Raw genomic sequence first — 24,751 nt, 5'->3', positions numbered from 1 at the left:
TAGTGACATCCCAGCAGACTAAGTCACTCCACTTTTTTTTGACAGACCAAACCAGTTGGCATTCTATTATCATCAAAGCTAATTTCCACTTGAAAATACTGGTGGTCACTTGATAGACCTGTCCTTGATTATGTGGCACAGTTTTGGTCTCCGTCCTATTGAATGGACATCAATTCACTAGAGGAGAATGACCAAAATGATACATGGGCTCAGAAATTTACCTTATGTAGAGAGCTTATGCACCTTAACTTCCACTCTGGAAAGACATGGAGTGCAAGGTGATCTAATTGAGGGTGATGCAAAGTCATTATATTAAGGCAAGATGGCAGGACTTGCAGTAATGGATTTAGATTGGACAAATTTAGATTTAACCACTTTGTTACGATGATGCCCATGTAGGTGTCATAAGGCGCCAGTATGTACATGAGGATGCCGGTGTACAGTTGTACATGAGTTACCCCAGATTCTGTGAACTGGTTTGATCATGTTTTTTTGTGTTTAATAAACTCAGAGTAAAAGAGGACGATTAATACAGCAGTGACTATATTTTATAATGCGAGTAGTGCAATTAATCTTACATTCGACAGCCAGTGCTGCGCACGACAATTTGAGTCATACTGAAGTGGTTTCGAGGAAAGAGGCAAGAATTGGTTTACTAATAGAGTGGGCAATGAATGGAATAGACTTAGTAATCATGTAATGAGTACTGAAACTACTGGTTGTTTTAAGAAATTGTTAGACAACTATGGATGGGGATGACAGGTGGTAATGGACATAGAACTCTCGCAGTCTCCTTCATTCTTATGTTCTTATATCTAACCTTCTATTCTGGTGCTGTTCATAAGTCTCTACCACTTCTATGTCTCCACCTCTTCACTAAAGTATTGTCCCCAAGGATAGACATACTGGCTATTGCTGACAAAAATACAGCACCTTGAAATCTACGAGTTAAAATTAGCGATAGCAAGACAGAACAGTGATAGTGCACTTTTTTCTCCCCTGTCTCTCCATCCACATTCATGAAAATTAAAATTTGAAAATATTTATAATGAATCCTGATATATTTTATTGATAGGAACTGGGAAGTGACACTTTCTTAATAGATCTAGAAACATGTGTACAATAAAACTATTACCAACACAACACTACCAGTACTACACTAGTTGATCAATCATTCCATTGTCTGATCACTCTTGTAAGAGATGGCTCTCAAGTAACTGGCAACAGACACCTGATTAGACCACAAGTCCCAAGGAAGAAATATTGTTTTGTTGTTGTTGTCATTCCCTAGACTGTCTGTCCAAGCAGTCCTGTCTCCCCAACGAATGCCACAGCCGAAACTGGGTTTTCCCACAAATCCTTTATAGAGTGTATGTTGTTTGCGTGCTTGATTGTGTATAATGCAGTCTTCCATTATGTGTTGTATGGTATGGGGTGAAGTGTTACATCCTGGGCAGCTGTTCACAATGCGGTCATCCAGCCTCTTCTGGTAGCTAAGAAGTGCTGGGTGGTGGCCGCACCGCAGTCTGGCCAGGTGGACTCTGTCCTTTCGTGGGAGAGAGGATTCAAAAGGGTGGATATCAGGGGGTCTGGCATGCAGCAGTGTGTTGTCTTTCAGTGTGTTAATGGAGCGGTGAGTGATATGATTATGAATATGTTTCCGGAGGCTGGTATTTGGTGGTTGTGGAGGAAGAGAAGAGAGTATCTGTGTGTGATACAGGTCTTTGGGTGTTGTTTTAATGTTTCTTGGTGTGTGTGGGTGTTTTGCAATGTAGTGTAGCGGGTGTGATGTGTTTGTGGTGGCTGCAGCAAGTGTTTGTGTCCTGGGGCTGCAGCATCTATGTCGTGGGACCACCCCCCAACCCCAAGAGTTGGGGGCCAAACAGCGGCAACCAGCCCTGACCACCGGCTCTATGCAGGTGGCACCGATCCCCAAGAGGAGCTACATCTGCCTTGGGGAGTACCACAATATTGTTTTGTTGTCAGTTATGGATATGGTGGGGATGTAAGAGAAGGAGTTTGGTCCATCTGGAGGACTTAGTTTCTGTGGCCAGCCTGTAGGTATTGTGTAAGTGCTGGATGATGGCTTTTATCACTCTTGCTTCTCTTGGAAGGAATTTTTCTGTGGGGCTGATTTCTGGAAGGTTTTGATGAAGTAGGGTGTTTGGTCACTTTAGGTGTGCTTGTTTTGTCGTCTTGGTATGAATATGTTTTTGTATTGATGTGTTGTGTGGTGCAGGTGGTTGTTGTTAGATATTTGAGTTTTATGTTATTGGTGTAGATATTTTGTTGTTTGGTTGGCTCCCCTTATATGATGTAATGAGATGGTTGAATAGCGTTGAGGGTTCTTGTGTGGAACAATGTAATTCATTTTCATGTGAATTTCTGTGTAGAGTATACGTATTTCTGTGTGTAGGTGTTCAATTGGAGTGGACTTAGTGTATCATGTTTTTATTCCCAGCGCTGTTTTGTGTAGTTTGTAAGGAGTCAGTTTTCCGTATTGTTGGGAGCCCTACTGTAGAATTGCAGTCAAGTGTAATTCTCAAGAACTGTTTATAGATTGTGATAGTTGATTTTCACATATATCATTAAAAAAAAAAAGGAGGAAGAGATGACATGATCACAGTGCTAAATCAAGGGAAAAGGTCTGAAACTGATGAAGATATTTTTGTTTGGAACAAAGGGTGTCTTTAGACCATGGGAACAAATTGAGAAAGACTATTTGCAAGTACCCATTGTTAGTCCTACCAGAAAGGTTAACCAGGATAGGTTATAGCCTTTACGTATCTGAGAGGATGCTACAAGACATAAAATAGTATAGTGGTGGCCAAAACAATGGAAAAAGTGCCACCTGTTATGGTAGGAGATCCTTTCAATTAAATGATGCTAAGGAAGTTGTAGAAGCAAATAACAGATACTGGGTAATAACAATTAAGGAGTGGCCTCGGGAATGCAAAGAGGAAGACCATTCTCTTGATTTTCAACCCTGTGGTATTATAGTAAAGTATGTGGTTTATGATAAATATTGTAGACGTTTATCAGCAAAAGGTGTTCCCCATACTGAATGAATTTATAGATTTAGTTGTAACTTGTTGCAAGGGACAGTTATCTGAATATTACTTCACAGACTGAATGTGACGTTATGATTAAATCAGTCAATCTGTTGCCACAGATTTGTTTTACAAGAGGCCTGCAGCTTCCAGGTAACCATTAACAGCCACCAGATTGGCATAGTTACTCAAAGAAGAAATGTTGTGTTGTTGTCTGGGTATGGCTAGGTGGGGTTTGTGGGATTTTTGTGGGATCACATGAAGAATCGTCACCCCAGACTTTGACAGGGTGACAATTCTTCATGTGGGTCATCCTGGGTTTACGATTCTTCAGTTGTATAAGTTAATAACAATAAGCATATCCCTCATTCAACCTAGCCTAACCTAACCTAATCTTACCCAATATTTACTTCACTGTTGATATTCTGCATACTGGGGTGACTATTCTTCAGGTGGGATCTCATGGAGTGACTATTCCTCATGTGAGTGTTCTGGGATGATGATTCTTCATGTGGGCGTTCTAGGGTGACGATTCTTCATGTGGGCGTTCTGGGGTGATGATTCTTCATGTGACCCCTTTTGTGTAATGGTTGTTTCTGAGGCAGTGTTAATGAATAAACAGAAGTGTTAGACTGCATATTATAATAAGCATAAATGTGTATAAATGGGATGTTCTTCAACAGTGTGAAGTTGGGAAAATAGAACATGTTTTGAGTTTGTATAGTTTATCAAGTTGACATTGAATGATGCAAAGGTAGTGCAAGTTTGTAAGTGGAAGTTAGAAACAGTAGAAGTTAACTGTTTGACATTTAAGTACATACATATACCAAGGCTTTTTCCCCCTTCCAAGGGAGGTAGCCAAAAAGGGAAAGGCACAAAAACACTCCCACCCATTACATCCCCAAATACACTCCACACCCCTCCCACCCTTCCTCTCATCTGAGCACCTCCTGGATGACGGGTCATCCCTGCACCCTGCCCACCGCCCTGGGTCAGAAGCAGTGTCCCAAGACACAGTACATCCACAGCAAGGCCACTTCATTTAATCGGCGACCCCCCCTCTCCGTCCCCTTTTGCATATAAGGCGAGGACGGGGAGAAATCCCTTCGGGCTGCGTCAAAATTTACTCACACATACTACCCCACCCCCCACCCCCCCGCCCATTTCTCCTCATGCAGTCACAACATCATCCATATACAACCATTCTCCACTCACTTCTGTCTTCCGTCCTCTCCCTTCCTTCCTCAACAGACATTCCCCTCTTCCCCAAAGCCCCCTTCACCCCATCCATCCACCTCATCCTAGGACGTCCCCTCATGTTCACTCCCTCCACATCTGCCTTCCATACCTCTTTTACTAGTCTTTCTTCACTCATTCTTTCCATGTGTCCAAACCATCCTAATATTCTTTCATCAACCCTATCTCCCAAATCCTTTTTCACCCCTGTTCTCCTCCTCACCTCCTCATTTCTCACTCTATCCAGCCTAGTAACCCCCACCATACTTCTCAGACACCTCATCTCAAACACATTCAAACTCCTTCTCTCTTCTTCTGATTAAAGGAAAAATGAGTTACTGAAAGGTGGAAATTTTACAGAATGAACACAAATTATGGAGACGGTAATTTATATACAAAGAGGCTTTTTCCCCCCTAAGAGGGAGGTAGCCAGCCAAGGATAAGTTGGAATATTTGTTGTTTGATTTAACTGAATAGCAGAGGAATGTAGTCTGAAATGTATGTGTCACCAAATGAATTTTAAGTGTGAGCTATGTAACATGAAAGATGTGCAGATGATGATGGTGGTTCCCAAACATTTTGGCACTGTGCCTGACCCAGTCAACCTTGTGTGTGCATGGTGCCCTACACCCACCCCACACACACTCTATCCTCCAAATGGGAGTTTTTAGCAGCTGTGTAGGTAAACAGTGGAGAGTCAGATAGCATCATAATTCCCATGCCCATCTGAAGATTCAGTGATTCCTAAGGGAAGATATGAGTCTCAGGTAAATTGTGTGTTGACTCGGGGCATACATCGAGCTCCACACCCCCCAAAAGAAATCTCACTCACATATGAGTGAGCTTGTAATAGATTGACAGAATATATTAATGTCTTGAGGTTTTCCTTGTTGTTGGTTAAGTTTGAAGGAAATAAAGACTGGAAATAAACTGGGGAGACGCGACTGCTTGGACAGACAGTCTAGGGAATGACAACATCAACAACAACAACTGTTTAGGTTTTGGACATAAAAGTGTGAGGGAGTGAATCATTGCATTGTTATGAGGTTAGTGTGTTGATATAATTTATTTTTGGTTCCTACTTCAGGGAAGAAGCCAGGATAGAGGGTTCTGTTTCTGTTTAAAACTAAATAACAACAACTTTTATTTTGACATGTATGAATTTTATTAATATTGATTATCATTTCTCCTACAGGTAAGTGTCCTGGAGTCGAGTACTAACTAGCAGCAAAGTATATGACATTGCACCATAAAAGTAAGTACAGAGCTATTGTGTGTGTGTGTGTGTGTATATATATATATATATATATATATATATATTTTTTTTTTTCATGGTGGATGTTATTAACATTCTTATGGTTACCTTGATGATTATCAAGTTCGTATTATAGGAATTAAATTGAGAGATTAAGAGTGAAAAGTAAAATGAAAATAACTGGTGGAAAGTAGAAAATTTAGAATGCTTCAGTTTAATACAACGTAGATTGTGTGTGCATGTGCAGATGTGAGCAAGATCACTGTATTGAATATCACATTTGCTTACTTATTTAAAGTAGGTATGGTCATTTCAAGCCAACCACTCTTTAGATACAAAATCAGGTAAGTTTGTACTACCCTATTATTAACACAATTCCCTTCCCTTCCCTGGGGGTAGTTCAGACATGCATGGTTTCACATCAAAAGTGCTGTAGTTGGCTTGAAATTACCACATTTGGGAAGAGCTACCTGTAATATAGTTTGATAGTATAATAAGGGGTTTACATGATAAAGTGTACTTGTATGTAGGTACTACCTATGTAGTCCATGTAGTGAATTCAGTGTATCCCTTGCAGTTTAGAGATACCCAAAGCCATAATTGTCTTATAAAATAGGAAAAAAGAAAGTAGGTTTAATTTGTTTATATAAAAATGCCTATCTATGGATCAAATTATAGCCAATTGCAATCAATTGTGCATGCCTATTGTGGAATTATAGTCAATCAGGCAACCAGTCATTTGCTCTAGTACTTACAGTACAAAAAAGAATATAAGAAAATTAGAAAGAATACAAAGAGCAATGACAAAGATGGTCCCAACACTTTCAAACCTGACAAAAAGACTGGCCAAACTGGAATTGCCAACCCTGGAACAAAGAAGAGAAGGAGGGGACCTACTAACCATATACAGAATTATGAAAGGAAAAGAATGCCTTGATAGAGAGGACTTGTTAAAGTGGGACAGAGGAATAACAAGGGGACATGCAATGAAACTCGAAAAGGATAACTACAGAAGAGACCTGAAAAAGAACAGCTTCCCACATAGCGATAGATATATTGAATAAATTGGATGAAGAAATAGTGTGTGCAAACACAATACAAGAATCTGAGAACAAACTTGATCTTGCGAGATACAAAAACGGGTCACCACGGGCATGGTTCCCCTTCCCATATAATACAACTAGGTAAATACAGGAGAACTATGATCACCATTTCAGCTGATAAGTTGCTCACTGAAGAGGTTTCGTGTTGCTGTATAGAAAGAGTGTAGGACAGTGTTGAATAAAGGACATTTAGATTTAAGAAGGAAATAGGCAAGTACTGATTTACCAATAGAGTGGGTAATGAATGAAATAGATGTAGTAACTGTGTAGTAAGCACTGAAACTATCAGTTGTTTTAGGAGAAGGTTAGGTAACTTTATGGATGGGTATAATAGGTGGTAATGGACATGGAACTGCCTAGCATAGGTCTTATTGTCTCTTGGAGTCTCCTTCATTCAGATGCGATTATGTCCTTATAAAGCAATATGTTGTTTATGTGGTGGTTGCATCTTAGGCAGTTGGTGTCAATTGTCAGGCAGATTCTGTGTTGAGATGGTTTTATTTAGGGGTGCTGAGATGGATATAGGCTTGCCAGTGCAATTGTTGTTCCCCTTGGGAATTATTCCTTAGCTGGGCTAATTTCTAGGAATTTTGAAGAATAGAATTTTGTGTTCTTGTGGAATGCTTGTACAGTAATTCAGTAATTAAAGTAAGTATTTTTGTAGGGATGTATTGTGGATTACTGGGGTTAGGTTATATTTGGAGATTTGCATGCTAGTTGTGCATTCTATGTACTGTATAGTGAATTCACACAAAGTGAATACTACTTAATTCACATTTTCATACAACGAAATACCATAATATTTTGCAGTATAAAGCTTACATAACCTTTTCATCCTCTTCTTCTTCTTCTTCTTCTTCTTCTTCTTCTTCTTCATCTTCTCTTTCATCCATAAAACAGGGACCTTTAGAATAGGTTTTTGCTTATTGGGGAGATGTAATGAGGGATTATTGTACAAGAATTCATTAATCCACATAGTTAACAAATATTTACTATGCTCACAGGGATTGGTGCCACTTGTGTAAGAGTAGGTGGTAGGGGATCTCTTGCAGCTTATCTGAATTGATGTATCAAAAACTCTTCGTGAAATTTATCAGAAGTGTATGGAGTGTAATGATCAAAAATCGACATCAACAACAAATATTTATTTCATATACTGAAACCATCTTTTTTGGCTGAATTTTGGAAACCAAGTTCCAGTTTCATAATGTAGTTTGTTACACCAATAACATAGGTTGTAGTTGTTTATTAGAAAAAATAATGTGCTATTTTCCTTCATAGTAATTTTGATTCTCAAAATTTTATTGTAGTGAATTATTAATAGGAAGCATATAATCAACGCTGTGGCGTTAATGAATGGATGATTAATGATGCAATAATATTTGGTATATGATACATCATGACTCTTGATACTCTTGTTTAATCACCATGCACACATGTACACACACATGTACACACATGTACACACACATACACACACACTTGCATTCCGCTAACACTCCTTTCATCGTTCTCGTATTCTTCCTCATCTCCTTGTATTGGTTGGCCCTCTCTTCTTCACCCCCCCTTCCTTTCTTCGCCACCTCTTTTTCTTCCTCTCCTCTTCTCTTTCCACTCCATGCCCCTCTCCCTCCTCCTCTGAATTCCCTCTCCTCTCCTCCTCTTCTCCCTCCCCTCTCCCTCCCCTCTCCCTCCCCTCATCCTCTCCCTCCCCTCCCCTCCCCTCATCCTCTCCGTCCCCTCCCCTCCCCTCATCCTCTCCGTCCCCTCATCCTCTCCCTCCCCTCATCCTCTCCCTCCCCTCATCCTCTCCCTTTCCTTCTACTTTCCCTCTCTTCATCTCCTCTTCCTCTCCTATTCCTCTCCTATTCCTCCCTTCTTCCTCTCCTCTTCCTCATCTCTTGCTCTCTTCATCCTCATGTGTATGGGGCACTCTTCCTGGATCCCTTCACCCTAGTGGTGTATAGGGCATGCATGCATCACATTCTGTCTTTAGCATAGCCTTGTATAGCTTCTGCCTCCAAAATGGAACCTGCATGAGGTGTTCGTTTTCCACAGAACATATCTTAACTGAATAATAGACAACCTCTTGCTATATTCTTCTTTTCATCAATTATATTTTTGTTCATACCTTCTACAAGTGGGACTAATTATGGTTAACTACCAAGATCATAAAATTTGGCTCTGGATATTCTGTGGAGTGTTTTTTTCAGGAATTCCCATGACAGTGGCTTGTGACATTGGGGCCAGGGGATGGTGATCTTTAGTCACCGTACATGTGGGGTAGTGCAATTGTTGTAGTCACTCAATTCTTGGGATGGAGCAGCAGTGTGGTTCAGTTGTCTACGTGACTTGAGTAGCTCAGTTGAGGATCCACTGTGCTTAGTCCACATGGGTTAGGGGGGTAAGAAAAGGTGCACTAAACATAGCCTGGCCCACTTCCACCTGGCTGGGTTGTTCCCCCTGAGCAAGGTCATCCACTTTGCAGTCAAGACAAGCAAACAGACCAGTCATCTGTTCAAAGGAGGGGGCAGCAGCCTTCCCAGAACCAAGAAAGTCTCATTTTTGGCCTCTCCAATATATATCTTAAATCTCTGACTCCAAAAGGGATGAAATAATAATGACTGCCACTGTCACATTAGAATGACCACTGAGCCTTGCCTATTGGCAATTACAGTTACACACTTGAAATATGTTGCTTTCTCAAACCAAAAATATTCCTCTAGTCCTCATCTCCTCCTTTCTAAAGTAGAACCCAACTTGGCTTACTTGAGATTTCTAGTCTTCAACACTACCAGTTGGCTATTACATTCCCCAATGTGTTTTTAAAGTGAATGGAGTCTTGGTCTTTTCATGTTGGAAAACGTGCCACTTGTAGACCCAGTCAGTTCTAGGACTCAAAGTCCTAGAACTAGTCCACAATGTCCCAGTCCACAACAAACCTCATGCAACCTTGAGACCCTTCATGGGCATGTTGGCTCATGCCTACTCTAGTACATAAAATCAAAACTTCTTGAAGAACTTGCTGAATGAAAGGTAACCAGAACCTACCACCCCAACTGAACACTTAGTGGTACAAAGGTTCCTACCCCCACACTGATATTAACCATCACCCATCCCACAGCTCCCATTTGACCTCTACACAGGATGCCTCCAATTCTGGGTAAGAAGGTATCCTTGTACCTTTGCCTCTTTTGTCAGTACTTTTGCCAAACAAAAATGTCACCAACCTACAGGTGCTCATCCTTCTCTACTCCTGTGCTCAAACCTAACCAGGTGTGCTAATTGTGAGAAGAGTTGTACACAATCTTCATCATTCTGCACTCTGTACTTCCTTGAACATGAAGCTTTCTACCTCCAAGAGTAGTAACATAGCTTCCGAGTTAGGTCCATGATTGAAATCATCTATGCAGTTTGCCATTCCAACACAACCTCCTTCCAGCACTTCTACCCAAGCATGTACATTACCACACGAACGCTGAAAGTGGAATCCCAAACTTCTTCCAGTCTTCCCTCATCCTAGTGAACAACCAACTCCAAGTCTCATTAATTCACCACTTCTTATCACTGTAAAGCTTTTTCTCTCCCTTTGTCCACTTTACTACCCTCAACTCTTCTCACTGCTTGGTGATGTGAACCAATTCCACACATGAAGTACTGGAATATGTTGCAGTGCATGAAGAACACACTCATTTCATCTCCACAGAAATTCCACCAAAGTAACCCCAATTTCAGGAAGAAATAAAACCATAAATATCCCCACCTCCACCCTTCATTCTTCCTCACCCATTGTGGCTTGTGCCATGGTCTGGGTTGAAATATGTCCCATTATAGCACCGCTACTTTCCTCTAAACATGCAGATTCACTCACCACTGAGAACGTGCTAAAACCACGTTCACTCACTATCCATCATATCCTTGTTGTGGCTTTGACCTCTTAACACCCACAAGCTCAAATGGAGTAGAAGGTTTCTTTCCCATATATCTTTTCATCCTGCTGCCATTCATATTTATACTGACTGCTTCCAATCTAACCCTGGAGTAGGTCATGTAGGTGTATTTCCCTCGGTCACAAAAGCCAGAGTTCTTCCCATATCTTCTACATATTTATTCCCTGCTCTCCATTTTCCCCCTTTTTAATTATCGTTGACTCCAGAAGCTCGTTTTACTTCCACTCTCCCCACCTTTCTTACCATCATTTTCAAGCAACAATTTTATTACACTTTATTTATGGAGAACTATCATCATTCTCCCTACATTCTTTCTGCACCATCCTTCGATAGAAAAAATATTTGCAAACTGCAATCCCCTCGTACTACATTCAACTACTAATGTACCGAAACCTTGGTGCCATTAAAAAATAACATGCTACCAGGGATACTTCAGTAACCAACCCACATGTATTACCTCACCTCATGCTCTAATATCTGTAGTTTCTGCAGTGTTGTGTACAGGGATAGAAATGCTGCTGAATTGTCAGCAATGAAGTATACTCGTAAATTCCTTCTTCGTCTCCCACCCCCTCCCTCTTTCATCTCTCTTCCCCCTCTTCCCTTCTCTTCCACTTCTTCAGCAACCTCTTCCTTCTCTCCTTCCTCTCCCTCCTCCACCCCTCCTGCTCCTCCTTTTCATTTTCACCTTCTCCCCACCTCCCCAGTTCCCTCTCCCTCCTCTTTTTCCTCTTCCTTCCTCCTCCACACCTCCTACCCCTCCCCTCCCCTCCCCATCCTTCTTCCACCTGCTCCTGCTACTTGGCTCTGTTTCCTCCCCTCCTCGTCTTTATCCCACATTCTTCCTCTCTTGTCTCACACGCGTTTTTCCCCTCCTACATACTGTTTTCCCCACTTCCTCACTTTTTCCTTCTCTTCCCCTCTTTCCCTTTTTCCCTTTTTCCCTTTCTTCACTTTCTCTCCCCCTCTCGCGCATCTTTCTTCTCTTATCTCTCTTCCCACCCCCGCTCTCTCCTATCTCTATATCTGCCTCTCCCTCATCTTACTACTATACCACCCTTCCTCTCTCTCACATCTTTCTTCTCTCCCTCCCTCTCTCGCACATCTTTCTTCTCTCCCTCTCTCTCTCTCTCTCTCTCTCTCTCTCTCTCTCTCTCTCTCTCTCTCTCTCTCTCTCTCTCTCTCTCTCTCTCTCTCACACACACACACACACACACACACACACACACACACACACACACACACACACACGCTCCTCTCTCTCTCTCTCTCTCTCTCTCTCTCTCTCTCTCTCTCTCTCTCTCTCTCTCTCTCTCTCTATCTCTATCACTTTCATCTGGCTGTCTCTCATCTCTCTACTTTTCTCTCCCTCCCCTCTCCCCCGAGCACCCAGGTGGTGTAATTCTTTTCGGTGTGACACTGAACGTTTGGATCAGGAAGTGGTCCTCCTTCGCTTGGATTAGAACTATTTTCGTTATTCCCCACGGCCCTCGTAGCGCACCGTACCTATTTTGGTGTGCCCAACGCCAGGGTATTTTATTAAAAGGGGGGAGGGGGCGGAAAATGAATTGAAGGGAGCTGGAGGAAAAGGAGGAGGAGGAGGAAATGGCGTGGTGGGGGGAGGTTGGTTACTTTGAGGTTTGAAGTGTTTACGTTGCACCAAGAACAAGATATGGCCTTTGTGGGAGAGAGGAGAGTACCTTTGGAAGTGTTCTGCCCCGCGTGATGTTGGGTTTCGTCCCTGGATGAAGAAGGGCTGGAAAGTGTAAACAGCCAACCCCCTCCCCCCCCCCTTTTTTTTCCCTGCATATTCCTGGTACACAGATCGGAACGGCTTGGTAGGGGGAGGGTAGGGCTAGCGAGTGGAAAATAGAAATTGAAGAGTGGAAAGGATTTCCCCCTGTTCTAGGTTTTCCTTTGAACCATTTTCCTATGGGCTAGCCAGCAGAACGAATTTTAATATCGTGTATTGGCGGGGGTAGGGGCTCGTGTGTGAAAAATGTATACAGAGGTCGAGATACCACCATCAAACATCAAAACAGGTGTCTTGACACATGTAACAGCGAGATATGCGTATGTGTGTAAGGTTTATTAGCCACACACACAAATAAAGCTCTGATGCCTCATCCGGTGTAATTATTAGCCATATCTATAACGTGATCCAGGACATTGGTTAAAGGCCCTTCCACAATTTATCAAGACTGCCAATGTTGAATAAATACACAAGAACGTTAAGGGGAAACTGGTGTGCTGGGTGAATTATTATGTGACAGAACAAGTATTTTGGTCGTAGCCTCCATGCATGGCTGGAGGAATAACGCTGCTCTTAATCCTCTGGTGAATAAAATCATCTGGCGGCAGTCGGAATTAAGACTATCATTCGGCAGTGAACAGTGAAGGGGGAGGGGAATGTTGGGGTGGGGAGTCCTCTGTTAAAACTGAATAGAATCAACAGGAATTTGCCAGCATAAAACCTTGTATTCTCTCGTTAGTGCAGTGTGGAGCAGGTGGGAGCTTCCCAGGAATAGTGTATGTGTGTGTGTGTGTTTATATATATATATATATATATATATATATATATATATATATATATATATATATACACATATATATTGCACACACAAGTCAATAGTGTGGCTTTTGCCATCTAAGAACGGGTAATTTGGAGGCAAAGTGTAGTAGGAAACAAGGTGTGATGACGTGTAGATTATATTGATTTATGTGTGATACTAATAATGACCCGGGTCGGGTGGAAGACGTGTACAAATTACGTCGTGTTTATAATTTAGCTTGGACCGACTCGTTGTCATGGGAACCACTCTCTTTTCAAATACATATTGGTGTTTCCACGTTCTGGGATTAGTTCAGCGTTTACATAAAAAACATTTTGCATATTTAACTGTGACGATAAGGTTGTGCTTGCATGCTTACGAGATTTTTTGTTCATTTTGACAAGAGTCCATGAAATTCTGTTTTCGTATAACTGTGCATATAAAAGGGTCAGTAGAAAAGTTGTGCTAGGGTTCAGTTTTGTTTTTTACATTTGCTCAATTTAATGTTTCTGTATTGTCCTTAGAACCCCCCCACTCTTTTACCTTCCCCTCCCGTGCACCCCCTCCCCCCGTAAGCACCCCCCTCTTGTCGTCTCCCCTCGTAACTTCCATCGGCCCGCCTCGCGTGGGGTTGCCATGCATCCCTATTTTGATAACCGGCCGCTGCAGGATGTTCCATTTATTTGTTTATTTCTCACCTCCCAAGTGTGGTGGTCGTAGGATCAGGCCAGGATAAAGGTGCACTGAGCCGATAGCACGGTAGTTGTCGAGAGTATGAATGAAGTTTACCAGAAAACACGAACACAAGCGCAGGGCATTGCGTGCTGTCTATGGGCGATCCCACTGCTGACAGTGCTGCTGCCGCCGCCGCCGCTGCTGCTGCTGCTGCTGCTGCTGCTGCTGCTGCTGCTTCCGCCAGTATCATTCAGTTTGGTAGGGGAGAGCTTGGAGTGGACGTCGGGGTAGACACAGCCGGCGTGGCTCGAGCCAGTCTCGAATCGTTGGGTGTCCAGCCTTGTCGTAGTGGACTACAGACAGCCCGGGTGCCCTAACAGTGACGCGGTGTCGACCGTTGGACGTTGGTAGAGCCTCGTAAATATTGTGAACCGTGGCGGGCGTTTGGGTGTTGAAGAAGCAGCTACGGTGCTGCCCCGCGCGCTCCATCCTTGATGTTTTTCTTGCGTGAAAAGTGACGTAGCGTTCAAAAGCCCCACGACGACGCCACCAGGAGGAGGCTGCAGCCCCTGGCCATCGTCAAAGTGGAGACTCTGTGGCGAAACTTGATAGAGACCTGGACTGCGGTTCGTCTCAAAATGAAAGTGACACGGGAGTCGTCGTCGAGGTAAGTCGGGATATTGGTTGGTTGGTAGGGGGAACGGGGAGATTTTTTTCTTCATTCTTCTTTAGGGGGGTGAATGAGCTAGGGGGGGGTTATGGTCAAGGGTTTTAGGTGTTAATGAACAAGTCGAAGGTGTATCCGATAGGGTGGGTTGGTGTTGCCGTTTTTTGTTTGCCTTCTTCGAGAAAGGTCTTCCCCCACCCACACGAAGGTTCCCTGCAGTGGCCCGACTACCTATCGACACTGCAGATTTGACAACCCCGCGTCTGCTGTTATTTTGCGTAGCTTTCCGATAAGCAGATGTGGATGATGTAGCCAGCTGTACAAGCCTTTATTTTTTCATATTTTACGAATTCCCTCGGTACTAGACTTCAGTACTGTGTCGTTGTACATTGTACTATCGTGGCGTTGTGTTCACAAAATCTATTGTTCCTCACCATTTTACCCTTTAATTCTCCCTTTTGTTTATAAATTTATTTTCGTAATTATCTCTACTATATATTCCATCGTCACCATAGCCTGGACTTTGCTTGTGCTGTTGAACAGAACGCTGAGCTGTATTATATTCTATATCATGCTGCATCTACAGTTGTGTTGCATAGCATTGTATTTTACATGACTCAACAACAACACAACAACATCGTCTGGCAGATGTCGGCCCCGCCCCACGAAGAATGATACTTTATACGTTCCATGGGGCACTTGGTTCTCTGACTGACTACCGCCAGTCTGCTTCATTCATCAGGATGGGGTCCTTCAGTACTGAAGGGATTTTATTTTATATGTTACCTCTTATTTTTTTTTTTTTTTTTTTTTTTCTTTTTTTTTTTCTCTTTTTTTTCTTTTTTTGCAATTGAAGCCCGTAAGATGGTTATTCATAATATTATTGCTGTCGCTAGGCTGTTTCATTCAGCTTACGTGATCGTTTCAGTAGGAAAGGGATTAAACTCAGTTTAACCCATCTGTACCAATTAAGCTATTTCGTCCGCCCGTATGCGATCTTGTTAGCACAAGGGTTTAATCTTGATCAAACGCTTTACCAGGCGAAGGGGGGCATATGCTGTTATTCTGGCTGCCGTCAGGCGATTTTATTAATTTGTTACCCCTTCGCTAACGATGGGCTTATACTACGACCCATTGTGAAATCCTTGTGTATTGTTCAACTGAACACGTTCAAGCTACTGTGGTCTTGTGTTTCACAGTGGTTACACAGACTATCTGTGACTATAGTATTTACTGTATACAATCCTAGTCACATTCTTCTTCACTATTTTCACACACACGCACACTTTCACATTCGTTTTCCACATTCTCTGGATTCCCTCTCTTCCCATTTATTATCTCCTCTTCCCCTCTTTTCACCCTCTCTTTCCGTCTACCCCTTCCTCTCCAAGTTCTCCATCCTGTTGTTTTACATTCCTCCATTTCTCTATCCCCGTCCTATTCCCCTATTCCCCCTCTTCACCTTCTCCATCTCCTCCCTCCATCTCTTCCCTCATCCCCCCCCTCTTCTCCACTCTTCCTCTCCCTCTCTCCTTTACTATTCCTTAATCTACTTCCCTTCTCCTTCCCCTCCTCTCACCTCCCCACTTTTCCTTCACCCTCTCCATCATCCCTTCTTCCTTACCTCCTCTTCAGCACACTTCCCGTCTCTCCTACCTCCCCTTACTTCCCCTCTCTCCCCTTACTTCCCCTCTCCCTTCTTCCCTCACCCTCCCATTCCCGCACCCTCTCACTCTTCCCCTCACCCTTACCCTCATCATTACCCTCTTCCTTTTCTCACCCTCCATTCATTTCCATCACCCTTCCCCTCTTTCCCTTGCCCCGTCCTTCTTTCGCATTTCCCTCCCCTTTTTTTTACCCTCGTCAGTCTTCCACTTGTCTCTCTCCATCACCCTCTCTTCCTTCCAATTTTTCTCTCTCCTCTCATTCTCTTTCCCTTCGTTCATTCCCTCTCCTTTTCTACGCCTCTTTTCCCCTTCTTTCCTTTCCCATCCCTCTTTCCTTCTCGGTTTCTCTTCTTTTTATGTTTCTTCCCCTTCACACTACTTTCCTCTCTCCTTTCTCCCTCCTCTCTCTCTTCTCTCTCCTCTCTCCTCTCTTCTCTCTCTCTCCCTCCCTCCCTCCCTCCCTCCCTCTATCTCTTTCTCTCTCTTTCACCCAATTTCCTCTCTCCCTCTTCCAATTCCCCCTTTCTTGCTCCCGATCCCCCCTCGTTCCCTTTCCTCTCTTTTTACCCCTCTCTCTGCCCACCCCTATTCTGTACCGAATAGGGAATGGACTGACTAATCTTCATACAGTCAGCAATTTATGGACTTCGGAAGCATCCCTGCAGACTAGTTACGCAGCATTCATATATAGTTAGTGAATAACCTCTACACGAGGGAGAGAGAGAGAGGTGGGGAGGGTCACTTAACATCTACTGTCCTTCTATTCTACCGCTCCTGAAGTCTCTATTTTACTGCCATTGTTACATCTACAGCGCAGTATTGTCCACGAGGATAGAGGAGATGGTTAGCGGCAACAAAATACAATACACCTCTTTCCTTCCCCTCTACACCCCTCAGTTTCCCCCTTCCACTCCCTTTCCCCCTTCCACCCCCTTTCCCCCTTCCACCCCTTTCCCCCTTCCACCCCTTTCCCCCTTCCACCCCCTTCCCCCTTCCACCCCTTTCCCCCTCCACCCCTTTTCCCCACCCATCTTCATCCTATCTTCTCATTTCTCTACCCCTTTCTCATCCCCTTTCCCCATACCCGTCCTCCCTCTTACCCCTCTCCCCCTTTTCTCCCGTTTTCCCCTTTCTACTTACCTCCCTCTCACTCCTCACTCCCTTCCTCCCCAATACACCGAGCCTCCCTTTTATTCCCTTCCATCCCTTCCTCCATCCCATTCCTCCTTACCATTCCTCCTTACCTCCATCTATCCACTATTTTTCTCGCGTACTCTCTTTCTCTCTCCCTCTCTCTCCCTCTCCCTCTCTCTCCCTCTCCCTCTCTCTCCCTCTCCCTCTCTCTCCCTCTCTCTCTCTCCCTCTCTCTCTCTCTCTCTCTCTCTCTCTCTCTCTCTCTCTCTCTCTCTCTCTCTCTCTCTCTCTCTCCTCTCTCTCTCTCTATCGCTCTCTCGTCTCCCTACTCCTCGTCACCCTCTCTCTCGTCTCCTCTTGTTTCACCCTTCTCTCTCGTCTCTCCCCACTCTCTCTCTCTCTCCCTCTCTCTCTCTCTCTCTCTCTCTCTCTCTCTCTCTCTCTCTCTCTCTCTCTCTCTCTCTCTCTCTCTCTCTCTCTCTCTCTCTCTCTCGTGTCCCTTCCCCCACTCCCTCATCTCTCTCGTGTGTCTCTTCATCCTTTCCCCCACTCCCTCCTCTCTCTCTCTCTCTCTCTCTCTCTCTCTCTCTCTCTCTCTCTCTCTCTCTCTCTCTCTCTCTCTCTCCCACACACACACACACACACACACACACACACACACTCTCACCCTATAGTCTCTCTCACTTCTTCCTTTCCTCTCTCTCTCGTCTCCCTCTCTTTCGTCTCCCACTCTGTCTCGTCTCCCTCTCGCGTCTCCCTCTCTCGTTCCTCTCTCTCGTTCCTCTCTCTCGTATCTCTCTCTCCCTCCCCCTCCCCCTCTCTCTCACTCTCACTCTCTCGTGTCTCGTCCTCCCTCCTTTACTCTTTCCATCCCTTTCACTCCCACTTTCTCCTCCCTTTCCCTCTCTTCTCTTTCGTCTTCCTTAGTCTCTCCCTCCCACTCTTACTTCTTTCCTTTTTCTGTCTCCTCCTTGAAAGTGCCCTGTAGCACATTTAGTGTGACCAACTATTGGGAAATAATGCGAGTTGCCCTAGAAGTGTGGATTAAGGTGTGCACGTTTTGGTATGCCTTTGCGCATCTGCATTTGTTTGATTGCATTGTACTTGGTGTATGGGCACACTACTATTGTGTGTTTGTCTGTACATTGTTCTTTACAGGGTAGTGTATTGTCATATCACTAGCTTATTTATTTATTTTTTATTTATTTATTTATTTATTTATTTTTTTTTTTTTTTATTTATTTTTTTTTTTTTTTATCCATAAAATTAGTCTCTTTTACAGCACACATCATCAACATTCCACTCTATTGGTTGTGGCTGTGTTTGGGGAAGTACAATGCATTAATTTTGCTCATTTTCTCTGACAGTTTCACTCGAGTTCTCATTTTTTGTTCACTGACCAACAGCTGTATTCGCCGTGTACACTTTGGAATCCATTTAATGATAGCTCATTACACCATTCCAATTCTACTTAAAAATTTCACATTTTCATATCATCACTATATTTCTCTCTAGGGCTCTAGGTTTTTCCTGGACACATTTGTTTATTCACTCTAATGCAGTTCTCCTGTTTTGCTTACATCTCTTGTAAGCTTGTGGTCTCCTGAGAGTTTGTGTTGGTGGTAGTTTGTGACCAAGTTGGTAAAAAGCTGTAGCCGCTCTTGTTCTTGTTTGAGTCCATCCTCTTTAGAACCACATATGCCTGAAGTACCCAAGCAATACAAAAATCCCAGTTCCTCATACCAACTGCTTTCAGTATGCCTTCCACATCTGCATTTGTGTTCTGGTTCGTGTCGTGTTCGAGTCTGGAATTTCTGTACCGATCGGAAGATTTATTTTATTGATTTATTTTGATTTTTTCTCCATCTTAAAGAATCCATCTCATTTTTTTCACTAGGCTTGTATATTTTACTAGTTTTTTCCAGTTGTAGTTTTCAGCATTAATCTTTTCAAGAAGGGCAATGTGCACATTTTGTTCATGTTATTTTTATATGTTTGATTTAGTAAAGAGATCTGAGTTTTCCGAATTCATTCATTTCCTATAGTATTTGAACAAAGTGAAATTTAATATTTGCATTTTTCCTGATGTAACATATTCAGTCTCTCCAGTATTAACAAAATTTTGCTTTCGTTATTTTAATAGAAAGGTCTGTTTAATGATTTCTCATTACTTGGATTGACCCCCTTCTTTTAGGAATATACATTTCCTGTGTTCATGTATCCTTGGTACCCAGTGGTATTTGCCTCTCCCTCCCCTTCCTCTCCCTCGCCTTCCTCTCACTCCTCCTCCTCTCTCTTCTCTTCCTCTCATTCCCCTTCCCCTCTCTCCCCTTCTTCTCCCTCCCCTTCCTCTTCACCCTTCCCAATCTCCGTTCTATTCATTTCCCCTCCCTCCCCTTCCCCTCCCTCCCCTTCCCCTCCCTCCCCTTCCCCTTGCTTCCCTTTCCCTCCTTTCTGTTCCTCTTCCATCCCATTTTCATTCATCTCTATTCATTTCACTTCTCCCCTTCCTCTCCTTCCTCCCCTTCCCCTTCCTCTCCTTCCTCCCCTTCCCCTCCTTCCTCCCCTTCCCCTCCCTCTCCTTCCCCTCCCTCTCCTTCCCCTCCCTCTCCTTCCCCTCCCACCCCTTCCCCACCCTCCCCTTCCCCTTCCTCCCCTTCCCCTTCCTCCCCTTCCCCTTCCTCCCCTTCCCCTTCCTCCCCTTCCCCTTCCTCCCCTTCCTCCCTTTTCCCTCCTTTCAGTCCCTCGTCCACTTTCATCCCATATCTCTTCGTTTCTATTCATTTTGCTTCATCCCTCTTCCTTCTTTCCCATGGTTTCCTTCCTCTTTTCTATTTTCTCTTTCCTTTCCCCTCCTTCACTCTCTTTACCCCTCCTCTCTCTTTATCCCTCTTTCCTCTTCTTTACCCCTTTTTACCTCCTTCCCTTTACCTCTTTCCCTTTCTCCTCCATTCCCATCTCGACTCTTCATTCTCCTGCTTCATCTGCTTTCTTTCCATCCCACTTCCCAATTTTTACCACGCACCCCTTAAAAAAAGGACTGGTGAAGGAACATACATAAAACAGTTGTAGTACTTAGCCAAATTCTGAATTAGTTATGATGTGTGCAGCTTGGCCAAGAAACTTTGACAATTTGCATGTGAAAGGAATACTCACTTACACGATCTATGATAATGTTGCTTACACGTGAAGAACTGCCATTTCTGTACCGCAGGATTTTGCAGTGTGTGGCGTATATGTACATATTGTTCATTTAGGTCATAGAATATTGTATAAGGCCAAAAACAGTAGTGGGATTACTGGAAATTATTGCTTTTTCACCTAAATCAACTGTCAGGGCACTTGACATAATTAGACATTGTTATTGATTAAGTTATCAGTGAGTGAGAGTGAATGAAAAAGTTCAAATTTGGGAGACACGAGTGCAGAATTTGTTCTGTTAGTTGGTGAACATCTGGTTGGAATTGCCTAATTAAATTATCACTCGGGATGGACTGATTTTTTATTTTATGAAGCCATGGCTCACAATTTCATGCAAGCAGAATGACCGAATATAATTGGCAAATTATCATGTATAGTTTAACAGGTCATGTCATGTCATAGGCTCTAGATATCAACCCATAAAAGTTATAGGAGGGGGGGGGGCACCCTCAGCATGATAAAGTTCACATCGTCACAACCAAAATAGATAAATATTAAATATTAATGTTGGCTGTGGTTTTAGCTACATTGGCTTGAACCAGTCGATGATTGGGGTTTTCCTTTGACTGAATAGAATAGCCTGATGGTATCCAGGCACAATCAGTCCAATCTGTTGCCCCAGGTCTCTCTTGCAAGAGGACCACGGCCCCCAGGCAACCGGCATTGGCTAGTGGACAAAGCCGTAGAGCCTGAATTATCTTTCGGCGAGAATTATCTTTCGGCGAATAGGATAGATAATGCTTGAGATAAAATGAAGAGACACATAGTATATATGTACAATATTGTTAACAATATTCATCTGAAGGCCTTATCAAGTAGTTTCCGTTATATAATTATAGAGAGCAAGAAATAGTCCACTTGTAGGAATGCTTGGGAGAGGCTGGGATAGCAACAAGCAAAAGAAAACAAACCAGAGAAGTCAGTAACTAAGGTGGAAGGAACAGATGGTCCCTCTTGAATTTGGCCTGTACAGATTATGACTAGTATACTATAGAATAACTGCAGTATTCACGCAGACGTGGCGAGATTGAACATGAGCGGAGTACTTCATTGATCAGTGTTTGCACCCGGCGATAGATCAAAGCAGAGGGATGCTGATAAAACTTTGCGATAAGGGTTTAGGGCCAGAATGAATGGCTGTCTCTCTCCAAATGATGAATTACGTGTCACTTGGCGCTATCAGCTGGAGGTATATATGCTAATACGTAGATAAGGAAGGGTTGCTAAGTTGGAAAGATAATGTGGGTGATATTTTTGCCCCCTGGAGTTAGAACTGAAACTAGGTCGTAGTTTTGTCACCAGGTGCGAGAACCTGCAAGAGGCGGTTCTGGTTTAAGGACGTCGTAGAGAGTCGTCTCCACAACTTCAGAACACGTCAGTATCCCCCCATCAGGAGACTCGACCGTAGGGGCTGGCACTCTGTCTTTTGACATGGGGAGAACTGACAACCGGCGACTGATCTCCCCCGACTACTGCCATTGGCCATTTACATAGAAACTGTCACACACTAACACAACATAAACAGCAGTCCAAAGTTACTTCCCATTGGCTGTGGGAGGTCCAAAGGATCGTTGCCAGTCGCTTTGGGGCTGCAGTATTCTAGTTAGTGAAACTCGTGGAACAGTTTATCATTAGTACCAACTGAAAGAATTGTACGCGCGCACACAGACACACACACGCTGTCAGAGGATTACCCATAGATTGGACCTTATGAGCTATGGAGCTCTCATTCGGGAAGGTAATAATTGTGAATCACAAGTTCAGCACACAATCCAAGACCATAAGCGCGCGCGCACACACACACACACACACACACACAAGTGATGACAATGGGAGTGGGTGAGAAGTGGAAAAGGGTGGTGTATGAAGGATATCGAAAAACACAACTTGCTTTACAGAAACAACATTTAGAACAAGTACAGGAAATCATCAAAGAACGAAGCAACAGAAAACGGGAAAGGGTTTTGTCGGTCACTGCTTAATTTTTTTTTTTTTTTTTTTTTTTTTTTTCCGGAACGATCGTCTTTCAAGGACCATTGCATATCTGTGGTCACCATCTACCTCTCCCTCCCTCTCCATCTCTATCTCCATCTCCATCCCTTGTAGATGCTCCTCTTCCCTCTTGTCTGGACTGCCGCGCCATTTTCTCCCGCTTTTCCAGTGTTTCTGGCGTCTCTTGGACAAGTATCTCTTGTCTATTCCTCGTTCCAATTTGTATTTATTTATTTTTTTATTTTATTTATCCCTACTTCTTCTTTCCGAGCCTCTCCTTTGCATCTACGTTCCCTGCCTCTCCCTTCCCTGCCTCTACCTCTCCCTCCTCTACCTCTCCCTACCCTGCCTCTCCCTTCCCTGCTTCTCCCTCCCTTCCCAGGTTCTCCCTCCCTTCCCAGCTTCTCCCTTTCCTGCCTCATCCTTCCCTAATTCTCCCTCCCTTCTCTGATTCTCCCTCCATTCCCTGCCTCTCCCTAACCTACCTCTCCCATCCCTGCCTCTCCCTTCCCTACCTCTCCCTTCTCTGACTCTCCCTACCTCCCCCTTCACTGCCTCTCCCTTCCCTGCTTCCCCCTCCCCCCGTTCCCTCCCGTCATCGCCCCTATCCCGTCCCGTCCGTCCCCCTTTTCGGCGTTCCCCTCCCTTTCCTCTCCAGCCTATCCAATCCCAGGTCTCATTAACAGCCTTCTCTCTCTCTCTCTCTCTCTCTCTCCAGAACATCACCTCCCTTCTGTGGTCAGATTTTTCTTTGTACATCGCCCCTTGTCCCCTTCTAAGGCTCTTCTTCCCTTTTCCCCCTCCCCTTCCTCTACCCCTTCTCCCCTCTCTCCTCTCTTCATACTCGCCCCGTATTCAATATCCGTGGAGCGGATGTAGCGGGTATTCAAGGAAGGATGAAGCTTCTCGTTATTACGAAAAACTGTATATAACGTAGTAGCGCGTGGCTGCCGATTTTATTAAATTAAGGGATGGGTCCCTGTCTGAAAGAGGTCTCGATCTATATACACCATGTTCAGGGCGGTGGGCGCCCCGTCACCGGGCAGGTTTGCGCGTTTACTGTATTGAATAAAATCGCCAGGCGGCAGGAAGAATAATTCACTAAGGACGGAGGCCGATAACCATTAAATGTCCCCTAGTGGGTGAGATCAACTGATTAAGATCGCATGACGGCAGCTGGAGTAAATGTAACTCTCCCTCCTCTACCCTCTGTCCCAGTTCCCCCCATTTTCTTTTTCTTCTCCCCCTTCAGTTCCCCCCACCATAACTCCCCCTCCCCTCCCCTCCCCTTCTTGCCTTCACCCCCCTACTCCCCCTAACCACTTACACCATTATCTCGCAATATCTCCTCCCATTTACTTATCCACTTTCCCCTACACCCTATTTCATGCTGAAGGCACCTTCGTCAACAAATTGTCGATGGCTATTTCAGTCGGTCATCCATCATTCAGCTGAATTTGTAGCACAGACATCCACTCTGTAATTCAGAGGTTGTTAAGCGTCGACTAAATTACCACAATTACCGAAACGATGTATTACCTCGTTACCATTACTCCCCCTACACTGTTCTCCTATAGTATCCCTTCAGCGATCAGTATTAGCGTAATATTGATCATTATGTGATGGTTGATCACGCTAGGGCCGTTTTGGGTTAATGTTAGTTAATAATCTTTTCCGTACCTTTACTTGTGTTCTTACTGCCGCTTAGGTATTTTATTGTTCATCACCGAGACGCTCCCCCCTTCCGTACATAACAGAACGGTTGTCTCTTTGTTCTAGCTGGCGCCAAGCGATTTTATTTATCCTCGGCGTCAAAGGGGAGGCGCTCTTTTCTAACCGGGAGGTACTTTGTTGTGTTTATTCTGGCTGCCGCCATGCTTTTCTCTTCGTTTCCTTGACCCTCATTCTTCGTATAAGACTATTGGTTCATGGAATAGTTTGCATGAAGGAATAATAGTTGAATAGTATGGAAGAACTTGAGGTCAGAATTGACCACTGGAACGCAGAGATGGAACCGAACGAGTATAGCTCATGTCCTATGTACTACTAGGCAAGGAAATAGGTTATTGATACAATTACATACGCGCATTAGTCCAGTTGCAGTGGGCTAGTGGGTGAACAAAACTAGAGTGCTGAATAGTTCGAGTCTTCAAACTGACATGTCCGTGTAAATGTGTGTGTGTGTGTGTATATGTATGTATGTATGTATAATACACACTTTTAATGTGGAAAACCCGCAGCCCGTAAGTGACTGGTAACGATCTTCGGG

At 43.8% G+C, this 24,751-nt stretch overlaps 1 protein-coding gene across 7 annotated transcripts in view; it reads left to right on the top strand.

The window, feature by feature from the left end:
• The window catches only part of gus (splA/ryanodine receptor domain and SOCS box containing gustavus), a 224,981-nt gene that overhangs the window by 64,699 nt on the left and 135,531 nt on the right, over positions 1–24,751 (top strand). Inside the window, exon 1 of one of the 7 annotated variants that reach the window (XM_076209425.1) lies at positions 5,508–5,541. The exons of 5 other annotated variants lie outside the window; for them this stretch is intronic. In XM_076209425.1, coding sequence (XP_076065540.1) covers positions 5,523–5,541 — 19 coding nt within the window. In that variant the 5' untranslated portion in view covers positions 5,508–5,522. Of the gene's footprint in view, positions 1–5,507; positions 5,542–14,083; positions 14,489–24,751 lie in introns of those variants that run through there. One more of the 7 variants, XM_076209430.1, reaches the window with a different exon arrangement.

This window comes from Oratosquilla oratoria, chromosome 26, assembly GCF_046742065.1.
Source record: "Oratosquilla oratoria isolate Oo_2021 chromosome 26, ASM4674206v1, whole genome shotgun sequence".
In the NCBI taxonomy this organism is placed as follows: domain Eukaryota; kingdom Metazoa; phylum Arthropoda; class Malacostraca; order Stomatopoda; family Squillidae; genus Oratosquilla; species Oratosquilla oratoria.
Note: the sequence above shows the minus strand (reverse complement) of the source record. Positions and strands in the feature narration are given on the sequence as shown.